This window comes from Salvelinus alpinus, chromosome 27, assembly GCF_045679555.1.
Source record: "Salvelinus alpinus chromosome 27, SLU_Salpinus.1, whole genome shotgun sequence".
Lineage (NCBI taxonomy): Eukaryota > Metazoa > Chordata > Actinopteri > Salmoniformes > Salmonidae > Salvelinus > Salvelinus alpinus.
In genome coordinates, this window is record NC_092112.1 from 5,546,045 (window position 1) to 5,573,624 (window position 27,580).

At 45.0% G+C, this 27,580-nt stretch overlaps 1 protein-coding gene across 2 annotated transcripts in view; it reads right to left on the reverse strand.

Moving 5' to 3' along the window:
• Positions 1 to 8,989: 8,989 nt before the first annotated feature.
• Positions 8,990 to 27,580, reverse strand: part of LOC139555917 (kinesin-like protein KIF3C) — a 28,090-nt gene continuing 9,499 nt past the window's right edge. The window contains exons 2-8 of one of the 2 annotated variants that reach the window (XM_071369289.1): positions 19,033 to 19,134; positions 15,166 to 15,288; positions 14,161 to 14,279; positions 13,675 to 13,860; positions 12,383 to 12,482; positions 10,851 to 11,008; positions 8,990 to 10,499 (exon numbers count right to left, since the gene is read on the reverse strand). In XM_071369289.1, coding sequence (XP_071225390.1) covers positions 10,412 to 10,499; positions 10,851 to 11,008; positions 12,383 to 12,482; positions 13,675 to 13,860; positions 14,161 to 14,279; positions 15,166 to 15,288; positions 19,033 to 19,134 — 876 coding nt within the window. In that variant the 3' untranslated portion in view covers positions 8,990 to 10,411. The remainder of the gene's footprint in view (positions 10,500 to 10,850; positions 11,009 to 12,382; positions 12,483 to 13,674; positions 13,861 to 14,160; positions 14,280 to 15,165; positions 15,289 to 19,032; positions 19,135 to 27,580) is intronic. The other variant, XM_071369290.1, reaches the window with a different exon arrangement.

A 27,580-nucleotide genomic window follows, 5' to 3' on the forward strand; every position in this document is an offset into this window, starting at 1 on the left:
TAACCAGGTAGACTAGTTGAGAACGCCTTTATTTAACCAGGTAGGCTAGTTGAGAACACCTTTATTTAACCAGGTAGACTAGTGGAGAACACCTTTATTTAACCAGGTAGGCTAGTTGAGAACACCTTTATTTAACCAGGTAGGCTAGTTGAGAACACCTTTATTTAACCAGGTAGACTAGTTGAGAACACCTTTATTTAACCAGGTAGGCTAGTTGAGAACACCTTTATTTAACCAGGTAGGCTAGTTGAGAACACCTTTATTTAACCAGGTAGACTAGTTGAGAACACCTTTATTTAACCAGGTAGGCTAGTAGAGAACACCTTTATTTAACCAGGTAGGCTAGTTGAGAACACCTTTATTTAACCAGGTAGGCTAGTTGAGAACACCTTTATTTAACCAGGTAGGCTAGTTGAGAACACCTTTATTTAACCAGGTAGGCTAGTTGAGAACACCTTTATTTAACCAGGTAGGCTAGTTGAGAACACCTTTATTTAACCAGGTAGGCTAGTTGAGAACACCTTTATTTAACCAGGTAGACTAGTTGAGAACACCTTTATTTAACCAGGTAGGCTAGTTGAGAACACCTTTATTTAACCATGTAGACTAGTTGAGAACACCTTTATTTAACCAGGTAGACTAGTTGAGAACACCTTTATTTAACCAGGTAGGCTAGTTGAGAACACCTTTATTTAACCAGGTAGGCCAGTTGAGAACACCTTTATTTAACCAGGTAGGCTAGTTGAGAACACCTTTATTTAACCAGGTAGGCCAGTGGAGAACACCTTTATTTAACCAGGTAGGCTAGTTGAGAACACCTTTATTTAACCAGGTAGACTAGTTGAGAACACCTTTATTTAACCAGGTAGGCTAGTTGAGAACACCTTTATTTAACCAGGTAGGCCAGTTGAGAACACCTTTATTTAACCAGGTAGGCTAGTTGAGAACACCTTTATTTAACCAGGTAGGCTAGTTGAGAACACCTTTATTTAACCAGGTAGACTAGTTGAGAACACCTTTATTTAACCAGGTAGGCTAGTTGAGAACACCTTTATTTAACCAGGTAGGCTAGTTGAGAACACCTTTATTTAACCAGGTAGGCTAGTTGAGAACACCTTTATTTAACCAGGTAGACTAGTTGAGAACACCTTTATTTAACCAGGTAGGCTAGTTGAGAACACCTTTATTTAACCAGGTAGACTAGTTGATGTAGTATCTGGGATCTACATCTGTTTATATTGGTTGCTATGCTGTTACTAAGCAGTGATTATTGCGACAGTGTTACGTTGCTGCACCTAGTGGGAAGTGCACATGCGCACGGGTGTGCCCGGGAGAACTGTAGAGCACGAGAGGTTTTGACTAAACGAAAACTAACTGTACTCCGTCTCCTGCCTGGTCATTTCTCCACAACACAAATATTACAGTGGCGACGAGGTGATTCAACTTCTTTAACGGACATTGCTTGAAGGGAAGAATGTTGCGTGAGTAATGAAACTCAAAATAATTATGTAATTCGTCAGTTATTTTTTATTTTCTTTCGCCAGTAAAAAACGGCTAAGCACTGCTAGCAGATACAGTGTTCAGGAGCTGCCAAGTAGCAAGACTATTGGAGTCCAGAATAGCGACACTGCCCTCTGGTGGTTAAATAAAATAAAATAAACTGTCATTGAACCCATTGAAATTAGGCGTTCTCGGTGGAGAAATATTGTCAAGAAGGAAAAAAAAAAAAAAAAGGAAGAAGGAACGTAACACGGTGTGTACATTATTACAATGAGTGCAGTGAACGAAGTAATTGCAGAAACTTCTGAAGTGAAGAATTAGATGAAAATTAAAGAATACAAGGAATAAGGAAACTGAACAATTAACTGTGAAAATGGCAACCATTGGTCGAGTACCAGAGTTTGAGGCTACAAAAGAGGATTTTGATTCCTATTTGGAGCGTTTTGAGCGTTGGCTGGCTGCAAATGAAATCAAAGATGAAAAGAAAGCAGACGTATTTCTCAGTGTTTTGGGTCCAACTGAGTATGGATTGCTGAAAGGTCTCATTGAACCAATAAAAGCAGTGGAGTTGAACTATGCAGAACTGACTGAAACTCTTTCAAGGCATTTCAAGCCTAAGCAAATTCTCATTGCAGAACGTTTCAGATTTTACCAACGTCACCAGAGTCAAGGGGAAACCGTGGCAGACTACATCCTTGCTTTGAAAAGGCTGGCAAGTACATGTGAGTTTGCACAATTTCTTGATGATGCTCTTCGAGACAAGTTTGTATGTGGTCTCACAGGTGAAGCATATCACAGAAGGCTTCTGTCAGAGAAGGACCTGACCTTTCGGAAAGCCTGTGATATCGCACTTGGACTCGAGCTTGCCCACAGGGATACTATTGAGCTATCGGGATATGCAGAACGTCAGAAAGGTGTTCATAAGGTCAGTGATGCACGTGGTGAAAAAGGCTCACAAAAGTCACACTTTTCTCAGTCCTGTCCTCAAGGTTACACAAGAACAAAGCAGCCCACATCTCAAAGGTCTAAGCCAAGTTGCTACAGATGTGGGGGAGATAATCATCAGCACAGTGAATGTCGATTCCAAAATGTAAAGTGCCACAATTGTGGAAAGGTTGGACATTTACAGAAAGTGTGTAAAGCCTCAAAACGCACAGCAAGAGCGCACAAAGTGTCAGACGCAGCACAAGAAGAGGAAGGTACAACTGAAACAGTATTGGAACTGTTCACAGTGTACACAGCTCAACAACAAAAAGATGGAATCTATCTCAACATGGAGTTAGCGGGAAAGCCAGTAAAAATGCAGCTGGACACCGGAGCGTCTGTATCTCTGGTTCCAGAGAGACTCTACAAAGAAAAACTGAAAGAGTGCCCTCTTCAGCCAGCGTCCATCCGCCTTTCTTCATACACTGGTGACACTATTCCTGTGTTAGGGCAGATCCAGGTACCAGTCCGGTATGAGGGGAAGGAGTGGACGCTACCGCTTGTCATTGTTAAAGGAGAAAAATCAGCCTTGCTAGGCAGAAACTGGCTACAAAAGATCAAGTTGAACTGGGGAGAAATCTTCAGTCTGAGAAAGGACAAACCAGTGAGTCAGGCTACACTCACTAACATGCTGGAGAAGCACAAAGAACTTTTCAATGATGGCTACGGCGAAATACAAGACTTCACAGCAAAAGTCAGAGTGCAAGAAGGAACCAAGCCTATCTTTCACAAACCACGTCCAGTTCCCTATGCTCTTAAGGAAGCAGTAGAGAAGGAACTGGACCGCCTACAGAAGAATAACATAATCACGAAAGTAGCGAGGAGCGACTGGGCCGCTCCGATTGTTGTAGTCCCAAAGAAAGACAAGACCGTCAGAATGTGCGGTGACTACAAGGTCACAGTAAATCGCTGCATGCTACCAGAGGAATATCCACTACCAAACGCTGAAGATCTGTTTGCCACTCTAGCTGGTGGGAAGGTTTTCAGTAAGCTGGACCTGGCATTCGCTTATCAGCAACTGAAGCTGGATCCGGAGTCAGAACAGTATCTGACCATCAATACACACAAGGGGCTATTCAGATTCAATCGCTTGGCCTACGGAATCTCGACAGCTCCAGCGATATTCCAACACACAATGGATCAGATCTTGGACGGTATAGACAACGTTGTGTGCTTCATGGACGACATCCTCGTGTCAGCACCAACCATTGGAGAGCACCTTGTAGTGCTGGACAAAGTGATGTCAAGACTGGAGAAATACGGAGTGAGAATGAAACGCAGCAAGTGTGAGTTCCTCCAGGACTCAGTGGAGTATCTCGGATACAAGATTGATGCACAAGGCCTGCACCCAACCAACAGCAAGGTGGAAGCAATTGTAAACGCACCAGCACCCACAAATATCTCAGAGCTGAGGTCATTTTTGGGGCTCCTGAACTATTACGGAAAGTTTGTGGCAAACTTGTCCACATTGTTGCATCCGCTTCACCAACTGCTGCAGGCCGATACAAAGTGGAATTGGTCCCCACAATGCGAAGAAGCATTCAAGACTTGCAAACAGCGTCTGCTAAAGAGCAAGTGGCTTGCCCACTACAACACAGAGATGAAGCTGAGACTCGCGTGTGATGCATCTCCATACGGAGTAGGAGCCGTCATCTCACATGTTCTATCGTCAGGTGAAGAACACCCTATTGCATTTGCATCACGGACTCTGTCACCAAGTGAGAAAAATTATGCTCAAATTGAGAAGGAAGCCCTGAGCATAATATTCGGAGTGAAGAAGTTTCACAAATACCTGTACGGAAGGAAGTTCCAACTGCTGACAGATCACAAGCCTCTGTTGGCCATCCTTGGACCAAAATCAGCTATACCAACCCTTGCTGCACTTCGAATGCAACGTTGGGCTCTGATATTGTTAGCCTACGACTACGAGATTGAGTACAGACGATCCAGTGATCACGCAAATGCAGATGCACTATCAAGACTACCATGCAATAGTGACTCCGACAGTGAAGATGATAGAGCAGTCTTCCAGATCTCTCTCATTGACGAACTGCCCATATCTGCTTCAGACATAGCAGAGGAAACAAGGAAAGATCCAGTGCTTTCCAAAGTCTTGGACTTAACATTAGGAGGTTGGCCAAACTTCGTAAATGACGATAAACTTCGTCCATTCATCGACAAGAAAGACCAGTTGTCCACTGATCAAGGATGTGTTCTATGGGGATCAAGGGTGGTGGTACCTCAAAAATTCCAGAGGAGACTGCTATCTGACCTGCATGAGGGACATCCAGGGATCACTCGAATGAAAGCACTCGCTCGCAGTTATCTGTGGTGGCCTGGACTGGATCAGGACATTCAACAGCATGTAGGCCACTGCTCACCTTGTGAAGCTGTTCGCAACAAGCCTGCTGCTGCACCTCTTCATCCATGGTCCTGGGCTGCGACACCTTGGGAACGCATCCATGTGGATTACGCCGAGATTGACAAGCAACATTTCCTTGTTGTCGTCGATGTCCATTCCAAGTGGATGGAAGTGTTCCCTACTCAACTGACCACAGCTGAGAAGACCATCAATCTTCTCAGACACCTGTTCGCATCCTTTGGACTAGTCAAGGAGCTCGTATCGGACAATGGCCCTCCTTTCACGTCAAACGATTTTGAAATGTTTCTCAAGAACAATGGGGTAAGGCACATCCGGTCACCACCTTACCATCCGGCATCAAACGGAGCAGCGGAAAGAGCCGTGCAAACCTTAAAGAAGGCCTGGACTAGACTCGAGGTTCAGTCTGTGCCCACCCACCTAAGGCTTCCCCGGTTCCTGTTTACTTACCGTAACACACCACACACAGTAACGGAATGTACACCGGCTGAACTGTTTCTGAGACGCCAACCACGTACCCGCCTGACATTGTTGAAACCAGACTTGTCAAGCACTGTGGCAAAGCACCAGCTACAGCAGAAGAAAGCTCATGACAGACACTCAAAGACTGTCAGAGAATTCAAAGAGGGAGAGAGGGTGATGGTACGTGATTTCAGACACCCCAAGAGCCTGTGGAACTCAGGTGTGATCTTGCAACGCAAAGGACCTTTGACTTACCAAGTCCAAATTGGTCATCGCCAGGTCAACGTTCATGTGGATCATCTGCTACGGTCCAACGCCCCAGCAGAGACACGCCGAAAGAACAATAACGACCCCCAGGACTATTCTCCTGACTGTGGACGTACGGGAGAGACAGAGCCTGACCTTCCACCCGAACCTGGCCCACCACCGGAAGCCCAGGAGGAGCGGAGATATCCTATTCGACAGCGAAGGGCACCTCAAAAGCTTGACCTGTGAGTTGAACTGTTTAAGGTAACAGACAATAAAACAAACAAACACTTTAATATGTCCTAGATAAAAGGAAAGAAAAAGGACATTACCTGGGTTTGTTATTAGGACACAAACTCCATCTTCGGGGCAGAATAATCCCCTGGATTTGTGCTGGGCTCTGAAAAGTCTGCTTCAACCCAGTAGTTGAAAAATGTTAAGAATGCATTGTTCAAATATTGCATTAGTAGTTCCCTAACATATTTACCTTGTTCTCTGGGAGTTAAAAACTATGGGGGGAGGAGTGTAGTATCTGGGATCTACATCTGTTTATATTGGTTGCTATGCTGTTACTAAGCAGTGATTATTGCGACAGTGTTACGTTGCTGCACCTAGTGGGAAGTGCACATGCGCACGGGTGTGCCCGGGAGAACTGTAGAGCACGAGAGGTTTTGACTAAACGAAAACTAACTGTACTCCGTCTCCTGCCTGGCCATTTCTCCACAACACAAATATTACAGTTGAGAACACCTTTATTTAACCAGGTAGGCTAGTTGAGAACACCTTTATTTAACCAGGTAGACTAGTTGAGAACACCTTTATTTAACCAGGTAGGCTAGTTGAGAACACCTTTATTTAACCAGGTAGGCTAGTTGAGAACACCTTTATTTAACCAGGTAGGCTAGTTGAGAACAAGGTCTCACTTACAACTGCGACCTGGCCAAGATAAAGCAAAGCAGTGCAGCACAAACAACAACACAGAGTTACACATGGAATAAACAAACGTACAGTCAATAACACAATAGAAGGTCTCACAGAAATGATAATTGATTGCCTTGAAAAACATGGTCTGGTCTACAGAAATAATCTTGTGGGGCAAGGCTATGACGGTGCATCCGTCATTCTGGTGTGTCTGTACGGATTAAAAACAGTGCAAGATTTACATTTTATTTATGTAATTTGGTTCTTGTCGATGCTGTAAATTCAGTGCCTCCTGCAGAAGCTTTATAACTTTGTATCTGGCTCGTACCTTCATCTCAAGTGGCTTGCATTTCAGAAAGAGCAGCAGCCCAGGGAACTACAGAGACTTACGGATGTAAGGTGGGCATGCAGATACATGCCGTAATCTGAGGGACAGGCTTCCTGCAGTTCAGAGAGTGTTACAGGGTATCACACTTAAACAGTGGAGGCAAGGAGCCTTCTTTCTCAGATTTACATTTCATAGGGCTTTTGTGAGAGAAGCTTCTCAGTCTTAAAACGGATTAAAACCCACCTTAGGACAACGATGGTTGATGACAGGTTAAGTCACCTCAGAATTCTCATTGTTGAGTCAAGGAGGGCACGCTCCCTCAACATGGAGGAGTTTGTGAAACATTTAGCCAGTTCTCACCAGAACCGCAGAATTATGGTGTTTTAAATCTACCAGGGATAATTTGGCACTTAGGTGGTCCCTCTGGTTTTAAATCTACCAGGGATAATTTGGCACTTAGGTGGTCCCTCTGGTTTTAAATCTATCAGGGATAATTTGGCACTTAGGTGGTCCCTCTGGTTTTAAATCTATCAGGGATAATTTGGCACTTAGGTGGTCCCTCTGGTTTTAAATCTACCAGGGATAATTTGGCACTTAGGTGGTCCCTCTGGTTTTAAATCTACCAGGGATAATTTGGCACTTAGGTGGTCCCTCTGGTTTTAAATCTACCAGGGATAATTTGGCACTTAGGTGGTCCCTCTGGTTTTAAATCTATCAGGGATAATTTGGCACTTAGGCGGTCCCTCTGGTCATGATTAACACCTGCACGGTGTACGAACTAGTACACTGACATTCTAACATGATCAATCCAAAGGGTATCATGTCACACAGATTTAATTTGGTCTTGATTAGGCCAATTCCAAAACTTTTCTTTGCTATTAGTTAACTTAATATATATGAGCATAAATATGATACTGTAAGTTTGTAATATTGATGGGCACCAAAATTAAGTCAATTTCTGCTTGATCATTGACGAGCTTCAATGCCATACAACTCTCCTTCCGTCGCCTCCAACTGCTCTTAAACGCAAGTAAAACTAAATGCATGCTCTTCAACCGATCGCTGCCCACACCTGCCCGCCCGTCCAGCATCACTACTCTGGACGGCTCTGACTTAGAATATGTGGACAACTACAAATACCTAGGTGTCTGGTTAGACTGTAAACTCTCCTACCAGACTCACATTAAGCATCTCCAATCCAAAACTAAATCTAGAATCTGCTTCCTATATCGCAACAAAGCATCCTTCACTCATATTGCCAAACATACCCTCGTAAAACTGACTATCCTACCGATCCTTGACTTCGGTGATGTCATTTAAAAAAATAGCCTCCAACACTCTACTCAACAAATTGGATGCAGTCTATCACAGTGCCATCCGTTTCGTCACCAAAGCCCCATATATACCCACCACTGCGACCTGTACGCTCTCGTTGGTTGGCCCTCGCTTCATACTCGTCACCAATCTCAGCTCACTGGTCACCATAGCAGCACCCACTCGTAGCACGCGCTCCAGCAGGTATATTTCACTGGTCATCCCCAAAGCCAATTCCTACTTTGGTCGTCTTTCCTTCCAGTTCTCTGCTGCCAATGACTGGAACGAACTGCAAAAATCTCTGAAACTGGAAACACTTATCTCCCTCACTAGCTTTAATCACCAGCTGTCAGAGCAGCTCACAGATTACTGCACCTGTACATAGCTCATCTATAATTTAGCCCAAACAATTACCTCTCCCCCTACTGTATGTATTTATTTATTTTGCTCCTTTGCACCCCATTATTTCTTTCTCTACTTTGCACATTCTTCCACTGCAAATCTACCATTCCAGTGTTTTACTTGCTATATTGTATTTACTTCGCCACCATGGCCTTTTTTTTGCCTTCACCTCCCTTCTCACCTCATTTGCTCACATTGCATATAGTCTTATTATTGACTGTATGTTTGTTTTACTCCATGTGTAACTCTGTGTTGTTATATGTGTCGAACTGCTTTGCTTTATCTTGGCCAGGTGGCAGTTGTAAATGATAACTTGTTCTCAGCTGGCCTACCTGGTTAAATAAAGGTGAAATAAAAAATAAATGTCAAATTGCAAATAGTTTTTTTGTTGTAAATTTACATTTTTGTAAATAAACTATACAATCTATGTAACACACAAATGCTATCTCATCTCCTTGGTGCTTGAGCTTTATTTCCTGAAAATATTTAGGATGTTCAACACTTATAGACCCAGATTATATATTCATGATAACAGAGTGACCCAAGACTCTCCAGTATGTGAGTACAGTGTGTGTGTGTGAGAAGGAAATTGAGCCGCAGTTCTGAGGTAGAGACACTGACTATTCATAGTATTTAAAAGAATTATAGTGAAGTAACCCTTTTGGACCTCACTATCTGAAGAACTCCGGGTTCAGTGAATCATCACTTCTACCTCTAATCAGCAATCATAGGATTCATTCATGCTCCTTAGACGCCAGGTTAGGGTTACACACTCATTGTCTGTCATGGTCTATGGACCCCCTGAAGTAGCCTTGACCGCCCCCTGGCCACCCCATCTATAAAACTCTAGTTCTGCTGAGGCAGAGGGTACGTCTAGCCCACGTGGGCGGTTGGGCAGATAGGCAGAGGGTACGTCTAGCCCACGTGGGCGGTTGGGCAGATAGGCAGAGGGTACGTCTAGCCCACGTGGGCGGTTGGGCAGACAGGCAGAGGGTACGTCTAGCCCACGTGGGCGGTTGGGCAGATAGGCAGAGGGTACGTCTAGCCCACGCGGGCGGTTGGGCAGACAGGCAGAGGGTACGTCTAGCCCACGTGGGCGGTTGGGCAGATAGGCAGAGGGTACGTCTAGTCCACGCGGACGGTTGGGCAGACAGGCAGAGGGTACATCTGCTGAAGTGAGTATGATAAGCACCTCGATCCAACGACAAAGGAGATACTAGGCAATGTTTGACTCACCTGTTTCTCTCTCTTCCTGTTCTTTGCCCCAAAGGAAGGGGACGTATTCCCGGGCAGCAAGTTGAGAGCAAAGGGTGAATCTGCGGACTCATCGCTCTCTCTCTCTCTATTTAGTTTTGTTCATTAACACAGGCGGTCGGAGGACCCGCCACGCCGGACACAGAGTTACCCACCAGTTACCTGAGAGGCCTTTCAGTTGAATTTCTCACCTCTCCTTTCCCCTAACCTCTATTAAATAACTACCTTGTTTTGAGCACCACAAATCAGTCTCCAGCTGTCTTCATTTATTGTGAGTTTCACCTCTGACTACCCTGGGCTGCCACACACACACACACAGGAAGAAGGAGAGTATGATGGATAGTTTCTCCTTCACTCCCCCAGGGTAGTCTGGGTAGTGGAGTCCTTGAGGCAGTAGATCTGCTTCTGTCAATCAGGCTTTGGCTCCTCCCACGGCAGTGATCAACCAATCATGAGGCAGCAGAGGCAAAGACTGTTGAGTGGTTTCCCACTCCTGAGAGCTGATTGGTCAAGAGAGGAAAGGGGAGGAGTTAGCAGGCTGCTGTAAAGAGTAGACCAGAGAGAGGAGAGGAGAGAGAGAGAGAGAGAGAGTAGAGGGGTAGGTAGGGAGAGGCCGGTATTCACTGGGCAGTACTGGGTGTGGCTGTAGAATGGGTTGCCAGGGAAACCGTGGAGGAGGAGGAAGTGATGGCTCGTGGGGCCTGACACCTGGAACAGGAAGATATGACATCACACACAGGGACAGAATATGATATCACACAGGGACAGGATATGGCATCACACAGGGACAGGATATGACATATAGCAGAGGAGCAGGTGAAGAGGTGAGAATAGAGACAGCCAATAGGAGAACACGCCAGACAGCAGACTGTGTGAGGCATCATAGTATCTGTGATCATTTTGAAGTAGTCAATGTCTTCTTCATGACTGGCTGATCCCTCCTGAGGACCTGGACATGCAACAGGGTCATCAGGAGGGATCAAAAAATGGCGCTGCCCATGCTAATATGGCCTGTTGGCCACTAGAGGCCTCTATCATTGTCTATGATGTGTGTCTCACCAGGAGCGTGATTTGCGGACGCGTGTGGCTCTCTCCCTGTAGAGGGCGCTGTCTGTGGGAGAGGAGCTACAGTTAGGCCCCACCTCTGAGGGCCAGTGGTCTAATGAGACTGTGGTGGGAGGACTCATGTCCAGCTCCAAGAACATGATGTTCTCAGCCTACACACACACACGAGAAAACAGAGCAGTCAGGTCATTTTAGCTGTACAGTAACAGGTTTTAGCACGGCTAACAAGGGTCAGGGGTCAGGGTAGGTATACCTGCTAATCTCCTTCCCAGACACTTCAGCTGTGCTAAGAGCCAAAACGTTGAACTGGGCCTTCATTAGCCAATGCAGAAAGACGAGAAAAAAACTCACATCGGCTTAATCTACCAACCAATCATCTCCTACAAAACACCTCACAGTCGTGTGATTCGCCAACATTAAATGATGACAAATACTTTACTCAGTAGGTCACTTCCATAGAATTGTATGGTCACGCCCACACTGTACATCAGATCCAGTACTTTACCATAATCACGTTGTGCCATGTTACCAAATTAAAATCTTCCTATCAACCTGGCTAGATCGTTTCAGTTCTGTTTGCAAGGACACATCAGCCGACGTCAACTACAGACGTGTTCTAATCTCCAAGATTATTAGGGAAATCGTTATTCTGCCACGGCATGTAAACGTTTCACAATAACGGTATTATACTCAGTGTCAGCCGTGTTTCTATTGGTCAGTCACCTGGATCGGCTCGTAACACAACCACACTACACGATAAAGGCAGATCTGACCGATCTAATAGTTTAAATCAGCAGACCCTGTCTCATTGGACCAGCAGACCCTGTCTCATTGGACGAGGAGACCCTGTCTCATTGGACCAGCAGACCCTGTCCACTGGACCAGCAGACCCTGTCTCATTGGACCAGGAGACCCTGTCCACTGGACCAGGAGACCCTGTCTCACTGGACCAGGAGACCCTGTCTCATTGGACCAGCAGACCCTGTCTCATTGGACGAGGAGACCCTGTCTCACTGGACCAGGAGACCCTGTCTCACTGGACCAGGAGACCCTGTCTCACTGGACCAGGAGACCCTGTCCACTGGACCAGGAGACCCTGTCCACTGGACGAGGAGACCCTGTCTCATTGGACCAGCAGACCCTGTCCACTGGACCAGGAGACCCTGTCTCATTGGACCAGCAGACCCTGTCCACTGGACCAGCAGACCCTGTCCACTGGACCAGGAGACCCTGTCTCATTGGACCAGGAGACCCTGTCTCATTGGACCAGGAGACCCTGTCTCATTGGACCAGGAGACCCTGTCTCATTGGACGAGGAGACCCTGTCTCACTGGACCAGGAGACCCTGTCTCATTGGACGAGGAGCCAAGACATCCCACAAGCGTTTACGACCTAAGAGTTTGCCCTCGACGTGTAGATTTGGTTTGGGACAACTTTGAATGGTTGATATCCCAGGTGTATATGTGCTGTGCCTGGAGAAGAGGTTATACAACGACTGACCACATTCATTCATCACACTCTCCTACCCGGTATCTGGAGTGGGCTCCCATCGCTAAGGCGACGCGTGCGTACTGGCTGATTGGCCGTTTGTATCCGACTGCCGAGGCTAGCCTCTTCTTCATCTGACTGAACAGACAGAGAATAGAACATAGAAAATATAATTTAACATATATAATATTACAGAACTAGTCTAACAATTCAAAAGGTCCCAGACTCCCGGATACAGAAAGAACCTTGTTCTCCACACAGCTAGATATCACAGTACTACCCTGCTTTGTCTTGGTTTAGACTGTGAGCCTGTCTACTGGCAGCCTGTCTACTGGCAGCCTGTCTACTGTCTACTGTCAGCCTGTCTACTGTCAGCCTGTCTACTGGCAGCCTGTCTACTGGCAGCCTGTCTACTGTCTACTCTCAGCCTGTCTACTGGCAGCCTGTCTACTGTCTACTGTCAGCCTGTCTACTGTCAGCCTGTCTACTGTCAGCCTGTCTACTGGCAGCCTGTCAGCCTGTCTACTGGCAGCCTGTCTACTGTCAGCCTGTCTACTGGCAGCCTGTCTACTGGCAGCCTGTCTACTGTCTACTGTCAGCCTGTCTACTGGCAGCCTGTCTACTGTCAGCCTGTCTACTGGCAGCCTGTCTACTGTCAGCCAGTCTACTGGCAGCCTGTCAGCATGTCTACTGGCAGCATGTCTACTGGCAGCCTGTCTACTGGCAGCCTGTCTACTGGCAGCCTGTCTACTGTGAGCCTGTCTACTGTCAGCCTGTCTACTGTCAGCCTGTCTACTGTCTACTGGCAGCCTGTCTACTGGCAGCCTGTCTACTGGCAGCCTGTCTACTGGCAGCCTGTCTACTGGCAGCCTGTCTACTGGCAGCCTGTCTACTGGCAGCCTGTCTACTGGCAGCCTGTCTACTGTCTACTGGCAGCCTGTCTACTGGCAGCCTGTCTACTGTCAGCCTGTCTACTGTCAGCCTGTCTACTGTCTACTGTCAGCCTGTCTACTGTCTACTGGCAGCCTGTCTACTGTCTACTGGCAGCCTGTCTACTGTCTACTGGCAGCCTGTCTACTGTCTACTGGCAGCCTGTCTACTGGCAGCCTGTCTACTGTCAGCCTGTCTACTGTCAGCCTGTCTACTGTCAGCCTGTCTACTGTCTACTGGCAGCCTGTCTACTGTCTACTGGCAGCCTGTCTACTGTCTACTGGCAGCCTGTCTACTGTCTACTGGCAGCCTGTCTACTGTCAGCCTGTCTACTGTCAGCCTGTCTACTGTCAGCCTGTCTACGTGGCCCAGACTGACAAATATTAGTTTATAGTCATACCCATGGCTGTTCAATCGTGAGTCACACAGACAGACACACCCAGATCCACAGACACACACACACTCAGACCTCTCGGAGGGGGGGAGGAGTTGGAACTTCCACTGGTCCTCCTCAGGGTCAAAGGTCAATCTGTTCATGATCTTATTCTTCTCCTCCGGAGGAATGAAGTTCTCTATGATCAGATACCTACACACACACACACACACACACACACACACACACACACACACACACACACACACACACACACACACACACACACACACACACACACACACACACACACACACACACACACACACACACACACACACACACACACAGGAAAGAGAATATATACTTCTGAACAGCTGACTGTAATCACATCATAAATGTTAGTGTGTGTGTGTGTGTGTGTGTGTGTGTGTGTGTGTGTGTGTGTGTGTGTGTGTGTGTGTGTGTGTGTGTGTGTGTGTGTGTGTGTGTGTGTGTGTGTGTGTGACTTACTTGAACTTGAGTTCTCTGGTGAGTTCGTTCTGCGTTTGCTCCAGCTCCTGTCGACTCCTGACGTGCTCATCATTAACGTCCTGGATCTCAGCCTTCACACACTGCAGCTTAGCATAGAGCTACAACACAGTAGAACAGACACACGGGCAGCTTAGCATAGAGCTACAACACAGTAGAACAGACACACTGCAGCTTAGCATAGAGCTACAACACAGTAGAACAGACACACTGCAGCTTAGCATACAGCTACAACACAGTAGAACAGACACACTGCTGCTTAGCATAGAGCTACAACACAGTAGAACAGACACACTGTAGCTTAGCATAGAGCTACAACACAGTAGAACAGACACACTGCAGCTTAGCATAGAGCTACAACACAGTAGAACAGACACACTGCAGCTTAGCATACAGCTACAACACAGTAGAACAGACGCACACTAGCTTAGCATAGAGCTACAACACCGTAGAACAGTAACACACTAGCTTAGCATACAGCTACAACACAGTAGAACAGACACACTGCAGCTTAGCATAGAGCTACAACACAGTAGAACAGACACACACTAGCTTAGCATACAGCTACAACACAGTAGAACAGACACACTGCAGCTTAGCATAGAGCTACAACACCGTAGAACAGACACACACTAGCTTAGCATACAGCTACAACACAGTAGAACAGACACACTGCAGCTTAGCATAGAGCTACAACACAGTAGAACAGACACACTGCAGCTTAGCATAGAGCTACAACAGACAGAACAGACACTGCAGCTTAGCATAGAGCTACAACAGACAGAACAGACACTGCAGCTTAGCATAGAGCTACAACAGACAGAGCAGACACACAGCAGCTTAACATAGAGGTACAACAGACAGAGCAGACACACTTCAGCTTTGCATAGAGCTACAGCAGATAGATAGAGCTACAACAGATAACTTTTTTTGTCACTTCAACAACAATACAATCAATGACAAACAATACAGCGTTTTAAGTCTCACCTTCTTGAGTTTCTTGGTCTTGGCCTCCACTTCCTGTTGCAGGGAGGAGAATGTTTCTCTGAGTTCTAGAGTCTCTTCATCCTGAACCATCACCTGCTGCAGAATCTCCCTCTCTCTACGACTCTACAATACAAACACAACTTTATTAACATCACCCTCTCTCTACGACTCGACAATACAAACACAACTTTATTAACATCTCTGTAATGGTTTTCTTCCTGGGATGAAGGAGAGGACCAAAACGCAGCGTGGCTAGTGTTCAACATAATTTAATAAAGAATATGTGAACACTACAAACAACAAAACAATAAATGTGAAAACCGAAAACAGTCCTATCTGGTGCAGAACACAAAGACAGAAGACAACCACCCACAATCCCCAACACAAAACAAGCCACCTATATATGATTCTCAATCAGGGACAACGATTGACAGCTGCCTCTGATTGAGAACCATATTAGGCTGAACACAGAAACAGACAAACTAGACACACAACATAGAATGCCCACCCAGCTCACGTCCTGACCAACACTAAAACAAGCAACACACATAAGAACTATGGTCAGGACGTGACAGTACCCCCCTCCTGAGGTGCGGACTCCGAACGCACCCCTAAACCTCAAGGGGAGGGTCTGGGTGGGCATCTGTCCGCGGTGGCGGCTCCGGCGCAGGACGAGGACACCACTCCACCATTGTCTTTGTCCCCCTCCTTAGCGTCCTTTGAGTGGCGACCCTCGCCCCCGACCTTGACCTAGGAATCCTCACCAAGGTCCCCACATAATTGATGAAACAGCTCAGGACAGAGAGGTAGCTCAGGACAGAGGGGCAGCTCCGGACTGAAGGGCAGCTCCGGACTGAAGGGCAGCTCCGGACTGAAGGGCAGCTCCGGACTGAGGGGCAGCTCCGGACTGAGGGGCAGCTCCGGGCTGAGGGGCAGCTCCGGGCTGGAGGGCAGCTCATGACTGGAGGGCAGCTCATGACTGGAGGGCAGCTCATGACTGGAGGGCAGCTCATGACTGGAAGGCAGCTCATGACTGGAAGGCGGCTCATGACTGGAGGGCGGCTCATGACTGGAGGGCAGCTCCTGACTGGAGGGCGGCTCCTGACTGGCTGGCGGCTCTGGCGGCTCCTGACTGGCTGGCGGCTCTGGCGGCTCCTGACTGGCTGGCGGCTCTGGCGGCTCCTGACTGACGGGCGGCTCTGACGGCTCGGGACAGACGGGCGGCTCTGACGGCTCGGGACAGACGGGCGGCTCTGACGGCTCGGGACAGACGGGCGGCTCTGACGGCTCGGGACAGACGGGCGGCTCTGACGGCTCGGGACAGACGGGCGGCTCTGACGGCTCGGGACAGACGGGCAGCTCAGACGGCTCGGGACAGACGGGCGGCTCAGACGGCACTGGGCAGGCAGGCAGCGCAGACGGCGCTGGGCAGGCAGGCAGCGCAGACGGTGCTGGGCAGGCAGGCAGTGCAGACGGTGCTGGGCAGGCAGGCAGTGCAGTCAGTGTTGGACAGACGGCCGACTCTGACCTGCTGAGGCGCACAGTAGGCCTGGTGCGTGGTACCGGCACTGGTGGTACCGGGCTGAGGGCACGCACCTCAGGGCGAGTGCGGGGAGAAGGAACAGTGCGTACAGGGCTCTGGAGACGCACTGGAAGCCTGGTGCGTGGTGTAGGCACTGGTGGTACTGGGCTGGGGCGGGAAGGTGGCGCCGGATATACCGGACCGTGTAGGCGTACTGGCTCCCTTGAGCACCGAGCCTGCCCAACCTTACCTGGTTGAATACTCCCCGTAGCCCGCCCAGCGCGGGGAGGTGGAATAACCCGCACTGGGCTGTGTTGGCGAACCGGGGACACCATGCGTAAGGCTGGTGCCATGTACACCGGCCCGAGTAAACGTACTGGAGGCCAGATACGTTGAGCCGGCTTCATGGCACCTGGCTCAATGCTCACTCTAGCCCGGCCGATACGTGGAGCTGGAATGTACCGCACCGGGCTATACACACGTACAGGAGACACCGTGCGCTTTACCGCATAACACGGTGTCTGCCCGTACTCCCGCTCTCCACGGTAAGCATGGGAAGTGGGCGCAGGTCTCCTACCTCACTTCGCCACACTACCCTTTAGCCCCCCCCCCCCCCCCCCCAAGAAATTTTTGGTGTTTCTTCTCGGGCTTCCTTGCTAGCCGCGTACCTTCATAACGCCGGTTCCCTTTCGCAGCTGCCTCCGCTCTCCTAGCTGCCTCCACCTGTTCCCATGGAAGGCGATCCCTTCCAGCCAGGATCTCCTCCCATGTGTAACAACCTTTTCCGTTCAACACATCCTCCCAAGTCCATTCCTCCTGGTACCGCTGCTGCTGCCGCTGCTGCCCGTAGCTACGCTGCTTGGTCCGAGTTTGGTGGGTGGTTCTGTAATGGTTTTCATCCTGGGATGAAGGAGAGGACCAAAACGCAGCGCGGCTAGTGTTCAACATAATTTAATAAAGAATATGTGAACACTACAAACAACAAAACAATAAATGTGAAAACCGAAAACAGTCCTATCTGGTGCAGAACACAAAGACAGAAGACAACCACCCACAATCCCCAACACAAAACAAGCCACCTATATATGATTCTCAATCAGGGACAACGATTGACAGCTGCCTCTGATTGAGAACCATATTAGGCTGAACACAGAAACAGACAAACTAGACACACAACATAGAATGCCCACCCAGCTCACGTCCTGACCAACACTAAAACAAGCAACACACATAAGAACTATGGTCAGGACGTGACAATCACCCTCTCTCTACAACTCTACAATACAAACACAACTTTATTAACATCTCCCTCTCTCTAAGACTCTACAATACAAACACAACTTTATTAACAGCTCCCTCTCTCTACGACTCTACAATACAAACACAACTTTATTAACACTACAATACAAACACAACTTTATTAACATCTCCCTCTCTCTACGACTCTACAATATAAACACAACTTTATTAACAGCTCCCTCTCTCTACAACACAAACACAACTTTATTAACATCTCCCTCTCTCTACAACTCTACAATACAAACAGTTTTAACATCTCCCTCTCTCTACAACTCTACAAAACAAACACAACTTTATTAAAATCTCCCTCTCTCTACGACTCTACAATACAAACACAACTTTATTAACATCACCCTCTCTCTACGACTCTACAACACAAACACAACTTTATTAACATCTCCCTCTCTCTACGACTCTACAATACAAACACAACTTTATTAACATCTCCCTCTCTCTACAATACAAACACAACTTTATTAACATCTCCCTCTCTCTACAACTCTACAATACAAACACAACTTTATTAACATCTCCCTCTCTCTACATCTCTATAATAGTATTTCTTGCAGTAAAATTAGACACCAAATGTTAATTTTGTCTCGGGAATAGTAGAGAAATATTATTTCTTTCTTTCAGCATCTAGAGAGAATTTGAACATTTCAACCACAAAAGAATATGCATCCGACCAAGACAAACTGAAATCTTATCAGTTCATGCTGGACCGTTTTCACAGGTTTTCATTTCCTTGAAGTTGGTCAAACTGATGTCATTTATATTTTGCAGGGACAATCTTTCAACTGTTTTAGAGTTAGGCTATTGCATTTTCTCCCTGGTCCATAATCTGTGTCACGACATTCAGAGGAAGAAGGTGAGGACCAGGGAGGACCATATAAACAATGATCATATTGTTTATATGCAGTTTTAAAAATATTTGCATGAAAATCTGTCGCCATTTGGATGGAAAACTAGCTAATCAGATGAAAACAGTACGGTTGTGTTGATGTTCATTAAAAAGTGCTGTCTACTATCATGTCCAAAGGAGGTACCTGCTCAGCGATCTCCTGTCTGCGTATCTCCAGGGTCTTCTGCTGTTCGTTGGTGTGATCCATGATGTTCCTCCCTCCAACCAGCAGCTTGCTCTCCATCGCCTAGCAACCACAACACACACACACACACACACACACACTGTCAGCCTCCGACACACACCGTCAGTCTCCGACACACACACACACACACACAAACACACACACACACATCGTCAGCCTCCGACACACACACAAACACACATCATCAGCCTCCGACACACACACACACACACACACAAACACACACACACACACACACCCCGTCAGCCTCCGACACACACAAACACACACACATCGTCAGCCTCCGACACACACACACACACACACACACACACACACACACACACACACACACACACACACACACACACACACACACACACACACACACACACATACACACACACCGTCAGCCTCCGACACACACACACACTGTTGTAGTTAAGCCCTGACTATGACATACCACTACATTCTACCTACTGACACCTACATTCTACCTACTGACCCCTACATTCTGACCCCTACATTCTACATACTGACCCCTACATTCTACATACTGACCCCTACATTCTACATACTGATCCCTACATTCTACATTCTGACCCCTAAATTCTACATTCTGACCCCTACATTCTACATACTGACCCCTACATTCTACATACTGACCCCAACATTCTACATACTGACCCCAACATTCTACATACTGACCCCAACATTCTACATACTGACCCCTACATTCTACATATTGACCACTACATTCTACATACTGAACCCAACATTCTACATATTGACCACTACATTCTACATACTGACCACTACATTCTGACCCCTACATTCTACATACTGACCCCTACATTCTACATACTGACCCCAACATTCTACATACTGACCCCAACATTCTACATATTGACCACTACATTCTACATTCTACATACTGACCCCTACATACTACATTCTACATACTGACCCCTACATTCTACATACTACATACTGACCCCTACATTCTACATACTGACCCCTACATTCTACATACTGACCCCTACATTCTACATACTGACCCCTACATACTATATGCTACATACTGACCCCTACATTCTACATACTACATACTGACCCCTACATTCTACCTACTGACCCCTACATTCTACATTCTGACCCCTACATTCTACATACTGACCCCTACATTCTACATACTGACCCCTACATTCTACATACTGACCCCTACATTCTACATTCTGACCCCTACATTCTACATACTGACCCCTGCATTCTACATTCTGACCCCTACATTCTACATACTGACCCCTACATTCTACATACTGACCCCTACATTCTACATACTGACCCCTACATTCTACATACTGAACCCTACAATCTACATTCTGACCCCTATATTCTACATACTGACCCCTAAAATCTACTTTCTGACCCTTAAGTTCTACATTCTGACCCCTACATTCTACATACTGACCCCTACATTCTACATACTGACCCCTACATACTAGATACTGACCCCTACATTCTACAATCTGACCCCTACATTCTACATACTGACCCCTACATTCTACATTTTGACCCCTATAATCTACATTCTGACCCCTACATTCTACATACTGACCCCTACAATCTACTTTCTGACCCCTACATTCTACATACTGACCCCTACATTCTACATACTGACCCCTACATTCTACATACTGAACCCTACAATCTACATTCTGACCCCTACATTCTACATACTGACCCCGACATTCTACATACTGACCGCTACATTCTACATACTGAACCCTACATTCTACATACTGACCCCTACATTCTGACCCCTACATTCTACATACTGACCCCTACATTCTACATACTGACTCCTACATTCTACATACTGAACCCTACATTCTACATACTAACCCCTACATTCTGACCCCTACATTCTACATACTGACCCCGACATTCTACATACTGACCCTTACATTCTACATACTGACCCCTACATTCTACATACTGACCCCTACATTCTACATACTGACCCCTACATTCTACATACTGATCCCTACATTCTACATACTGACCGCTACATTCTACATTCTGACCCCTACAATCTTCATTCTGACCCCTACATTCTACATACTGACCCCTACAATCTACTTTCTGACCCTTACATTCTACATTCTGACCCCTACATTCTACATACTGACCCCTACATTCTACATTCTACATTCTGACCCCTACATTCTACATACTGACCCCTACATTCTACATACTGACCCCTAGATACTAGATACTGACCCCTACATTCTACAATCTGACCCCTACATTCTACATACTGACCCCTACATTCTACATTCTGACCCCTACATTCTACATTCTGACCCCTACAATCTACTTTCTGACCCTTACATTCTACATACTGACCCCTACATTCTACAAACTGACCCCTACATTCTACATACTGACCCCTACAATCTACATTCTGACCCCTACATTCTACATACTGACCCCGACATTCTACATACTGACCCCTACATTCTACATACTGAACCCTACATTCTACATACTGACCCCTACATTCTGACCCCTACATTCTACATACTGACCCCGACATTCTACATACTGACCCCTACATTCTACATACTGACCCCTACATACTACATTACAACCCCTACATTCTACATACTGACCCCTACATTCTACATACTGACCCCTACATACTACATTCTGACCCGTACATTCTATATACTGACCACTACATACTACATACTGACCCCTACACTCTACATTCTGACCCCTACATTCTACATACTGACCCCTACATTCTACATACTGACCCGTACATTCTATATACTGACCCCTACATACTACATACTGACCCCTACACTCTACATACTGACCCCTACATTCTACATACTGACCCCTACATTCTACATACTGACCCCTACATTCTACATACTGACCCCTACATTCTACATACTGACCCCTACATTCTACATTCTGACCCCTACATTCTACATACTGACCCCTACATACTACATACTGACCCCTACATTCTACATACTGACCCCTACATACTACATACTGACCCCTACATACTACATACTGGCCCCTACATACTACATACTGACCCCTACATTCTACATACTGACCCCTACATTCTACATACTGACCCTTACATTCTACATTCTGACCCCTACATTCTACATACTGACCCCTACATTCTACATACTGACCCCTACATTCTACATACTGACCCCTAAATTCTACATTCTGACCCCTACATTCTACATACTGACCCCTACATACTACATACTGACCCCTACATTCTACATACTGACCCCTACATACTACATACTGACCCCTACATACTACATACTGACCCCTACATACTATATGCTACATACTGACCCCTACATTCTACATACTGACCCCTACATACTACATTACAACCCCTACATTCTACATACTGACCCCTACATTCTACATACTGACCCCTACATACTACATTCTGACCCGTACATTCTATATACTGACCCCTACATACTACATACTGACCCCTACACTCTACATTCTGACCCCTACATTCTACATACTGACCCCTACATTCTACATACTGACCCGTACATTCTATATACTGACCCCTACATACTACATACTGACCCCTACACTCTACATACTGACCCCTACATTCTACATACTGACCCCTACATTCTACATACTGACCCCTACATTCTACATTCTGACCCCTACATTCTACATACTGACCCCTACATACTACATACTGACCCCTATTTACTACATACTGACCCCTACATACTACATACTGACCCCTATTTACTACATACTGACCCTTACATTCTACATTCTGACCCCTACATTCTACATACTGACCCCTACATTCTACATACTGACCCCTACATTCTACATACTGACCCCTACATTCTACATTCTGACCCCTACATTCTACATACTGACCCCTACATACTACATACTGACCCCTACATTCTACATACTGACCCCTACATACTACATACTGACCCCTACATACTACATACTGACCCCTACATACTACATACTGACCCCTACATTCTACATACTGACCCCTACATTCTACATACTGACCCTTACATTCTACATTCTGACCCCTACATTCTACATACTGACCCCTACATTCTACATACTGACCCCTACATTCTACATACTGACCCCTAAATTCTACATTCTGACCCCTACATTCTACATACTGACCCCTACATACTACATACTGACCCCTACATTCTACATACTGACCCCTACATACTACATACTGACCCCTACATACTACATACTGACCCCTACATACTACATACTGACCCCTACATAAAAGAAACAGAGAAACAGGGTCACATTCCGAGTGAGTGAGTTAGTGAAGAGGTACTGTAGAGGTACTGTATAACATACTAATGGAGATCAGAGGTACTGTATAACATACTAATGGAGATATCAGAGGTACTGTATAACATACTAATGGAGAGATCAGATGTACTGTATAACATACTAATGGAGATATCAGAGGTACTGTATAACATACTAATCAGAGGTACTGTATAACATACTAATGGAGATCAGAGGTACTGTATAACATACTAATGGAGATCAGAGGTACTGTATAACATACTAATGGAGATCAGAGGTACTGTATAACATACTAATGGAGATCAGAGGTACTGTATAACATACTAATGGAGATATCAGAGGTACTGTATAACATACTAATGGAGATATCAGAGGTACTGTATAACATACTAATGGAGATCAGAGGTACTGTATAACATACTAATGGAGATATCAGACTGGTACCTGTATACTACATACTAATGGAGATCAGAGGTACTGTATAACATACTAATACGGACGCCTACATTCAGAGGTACTGTATAACATACTAATGGAGAGATCAGAGGTACTGTATAACATACTAATGGAGATCAGAGCGCTACATGCTACATACTGACACCTACTAATGGAGAATCAGAGGTACTGTATAACATACTAATGCGTAGATCTACAGACGGTACTGTATAACATACTAATGGAGAGATCAGAGGTACTGTATAACATACTGACCCCTACATAAAAGAGACGATAATACAGGGTCAGAGTACTGTATAACATACTTAATGAAGAGATACTGTAGAGGTACTGTATAACATACTAATGGAGATCAGAGGTATTGTATAACATACTAATGGAGATATCAGAGGTACTGTATAACATACTAATGGAGAGATCAGAGGTACTGTATAACATACTAATGGAGATCAGAGGTACTGTATAACATACTAATGGAGATATCAGAGGTACTGTATAACATACTAATGGAGATATCAGAGGTACTGTATAACATACTAATGGAGATCAGAGGTACTGTATAACATACTAATGGAGATCAGAGGTACTGTATAACATACTAATGGAGATCAGAGGTACTGTATAACATACTAATGGAGATCAGAGGTACTGTATAACATACTAATGGAGATCAGAGGTACTGTATAACATACTAATGGAGATCAGAGGTACTGTATAACATACTAATGGAGATCAGAGGTACTGTATAACATACTAATGGAGATCAGAGGTACTGTATAACATACTAATGGAGATATCAGAGGTACTGTATAACATACTAATGGAGATCAGAGGTACTGTATAACATACTAATGGAGATCAGAGGTACTGTATAACATACTAATGGAGATATCAGAGGTACTGTATAACATACTAATGGAGATCAGAGGTACTGTATAACATACTAATGGAGAGATCAGAGGTACTGTATAACATACTAATGGAGATCAGAGGTATTGTATAACATACTAATGGAGATCAGAGGTACTGTATAACATACTAATGGAGAGATCAGAGGTACTGTATAACATACTAATGGAGATCAGAGGTACTGTATAACATACTAATGGAGAGATCAGAGGTACTGTATAACATACTAATGGAGATATCAGAGGTACTGTATAACATACTAATGGAGATATCAGAGGTACTGTATAACATACTAATGGAGATATCAGAGGTACTGTATAACATACTAATGGAGATCAGAGGTACTGTATAACATACTAATGGAGATATCAGAAGTACTGTATAACATACTAATGGAGATCAGAGGTACTGTATAACATACTAATGGAGATCAGAGGTACTGTATAACATACTAATGGAGATATCAGAGGTACTGTATAACATACTAATGGAGATCAGAGGTACTGTATAACATACTAATGGAGATCAGAGGTACTGTATAACATACTAATGGAGATCAGAGGTATTGTATAACATACTAATGGAGATATCAGAGGTACTGTATAACATACTAATGGAGATCAGAGGTACTGTATAACATACTAATGGAGATCAGAGGTACTGTATAACATACTAATGGAGAGATCAGAGGTACTGTATAACATACTAATGGAGAGATCAGAGGTACTGTATAACATACTAATGGAGAGATCAGAGGTACTGTATAACATACTAATGGAGATCAGAGGTACTGTATAACATACTAATGGAGATATCAGAGGTACTGTATAACATACTAATGGAGATATCAGAGGTACTGTATAACATACTAATGGAGATCAGAGGTACTGTATAACATACTAATGGAGATCAGAGGTACTGTATAACATACTAATGGAGAGATCAGAGGTACTGTATAACATACTAATGGAGAGATCAGAGGTACTGTATAACATACTAATGGAGATCAGAGGTACTGTATAACATACTAATGGAGATCAGAGGTATTGTATAACATACTAATGGAGATATCAGAGGTACTGTATAACATACTAATGGAGATCAGAGGTACTGTATAACATACTAATGGAGATCAGAGGTACTGTATAACATACTAATGGAGATCAGAGGTACTGTATAACATACTAATGGAGAGATCAGAGGTACTGTATAACATACTAATGGAGAGATCAGAGGTACTGTATAACATACTAATGGAGATCAGAGGTACTGTATAACATACTAATGGAGATATCAGAGGTACTGTATAACATACTAATGGAGATATCAGAGGTACTGTATAACATACTAATGGAGATCAGAGGTACTGTATAACATACTAATGGAGATCAGAGGTACTGTATAACATACTAATGGAGAGATCAGAGGTACTGTATAACATACTAATGGAGAGATCAGAGGTACTGTATAACATACTAATGGAGAGATCAGAGGTACTGTATAACATACTAATGGAGATCAGAGGTATTGTATAACATACTAATGGAGATATCAGAGGTACTGTATAACATACTAATGGAGATCAGAGGTACTGTATAACATACTAATGGAGATATCAGAGATACTGTATAACATACTAATGGAGATCAGAGGTACTGTATAACATACTAATGGAGATATCAGAGGTACTGTATAACATACTAATGGAGATCAGAGGTACTGTATAACATACTAATGGAGATCAGAGGTACTGTATAACATACTAATGGAGATCAGAGGTACTGTATAACATACTAATGGAGATCAGAGGTACTGTATAACATACTAATGGAGATATCAGAGGTACTGTATAACATACTAATGGAGATATCAGAGGTACTGTATAACATACTAATGGAGATATCAGAGGTACTGTATAACATACTAATGGAGATCAGAGGTACTGTATAACATACTAATGGAGATATCAGAGGTACTGTATAACATACTAATGGAGATCAGAGGTACTGTATAACATACTAATGGAGATTAGAGGTACTGTATAACATACTAATGGAGATCAGAGGTACTGTATAACATACTAATGGAGAGATCAGAGGTACTGTATAACATACTAATGGAGATCAGAGGTACTGTATAACATACTAATGGAGATCAGAGGTACTGTATAACATACTAATGGAGATCAGAGGTACTGTATAACATACTAATGGAGATCAGAGGTACTGTATAACATACTAATGGAGAGATCAGAGGTACTGTATAACATACTAATGGAGATCAGAGGTACTGTATAACATACTAATGGAGATCAGAGGTACTGTATAACATACTAATGGAGATCAGAGGTACTGTATAACATACTAATGGAGATCAGAGGTACTGTATAACATACTAATGGAGATCAGAGGTACCATACAGCAGATCGTAAATTAAAGGTTCTTTGTTTTTTTACTGCCCTTGGTGTGTGTGTGTGTGTGTGTGTGTGTGTGTGTGTGTGTGTGTGTGTGTGTGTGTGTGTGTGTGTGTGTGTGTGTGTGTGTGTGTGTGTGTGTGTGTGTGTGTGTGTGTGTGTGTGTGTGTGACTGCACAATTTACAGCCCTTTGTGTTCTGTCACAGTGCGTTAGCATCAGTAAAGAGCCCATTCATCTCTTCACACACACACACACACACAAACACACACACTGTTCTCTGCCTGACAACCTCTCTCCACGCTACAGCCAGTGAGCCTGTTATAGTCTGTTATAGCCTGTTATAACC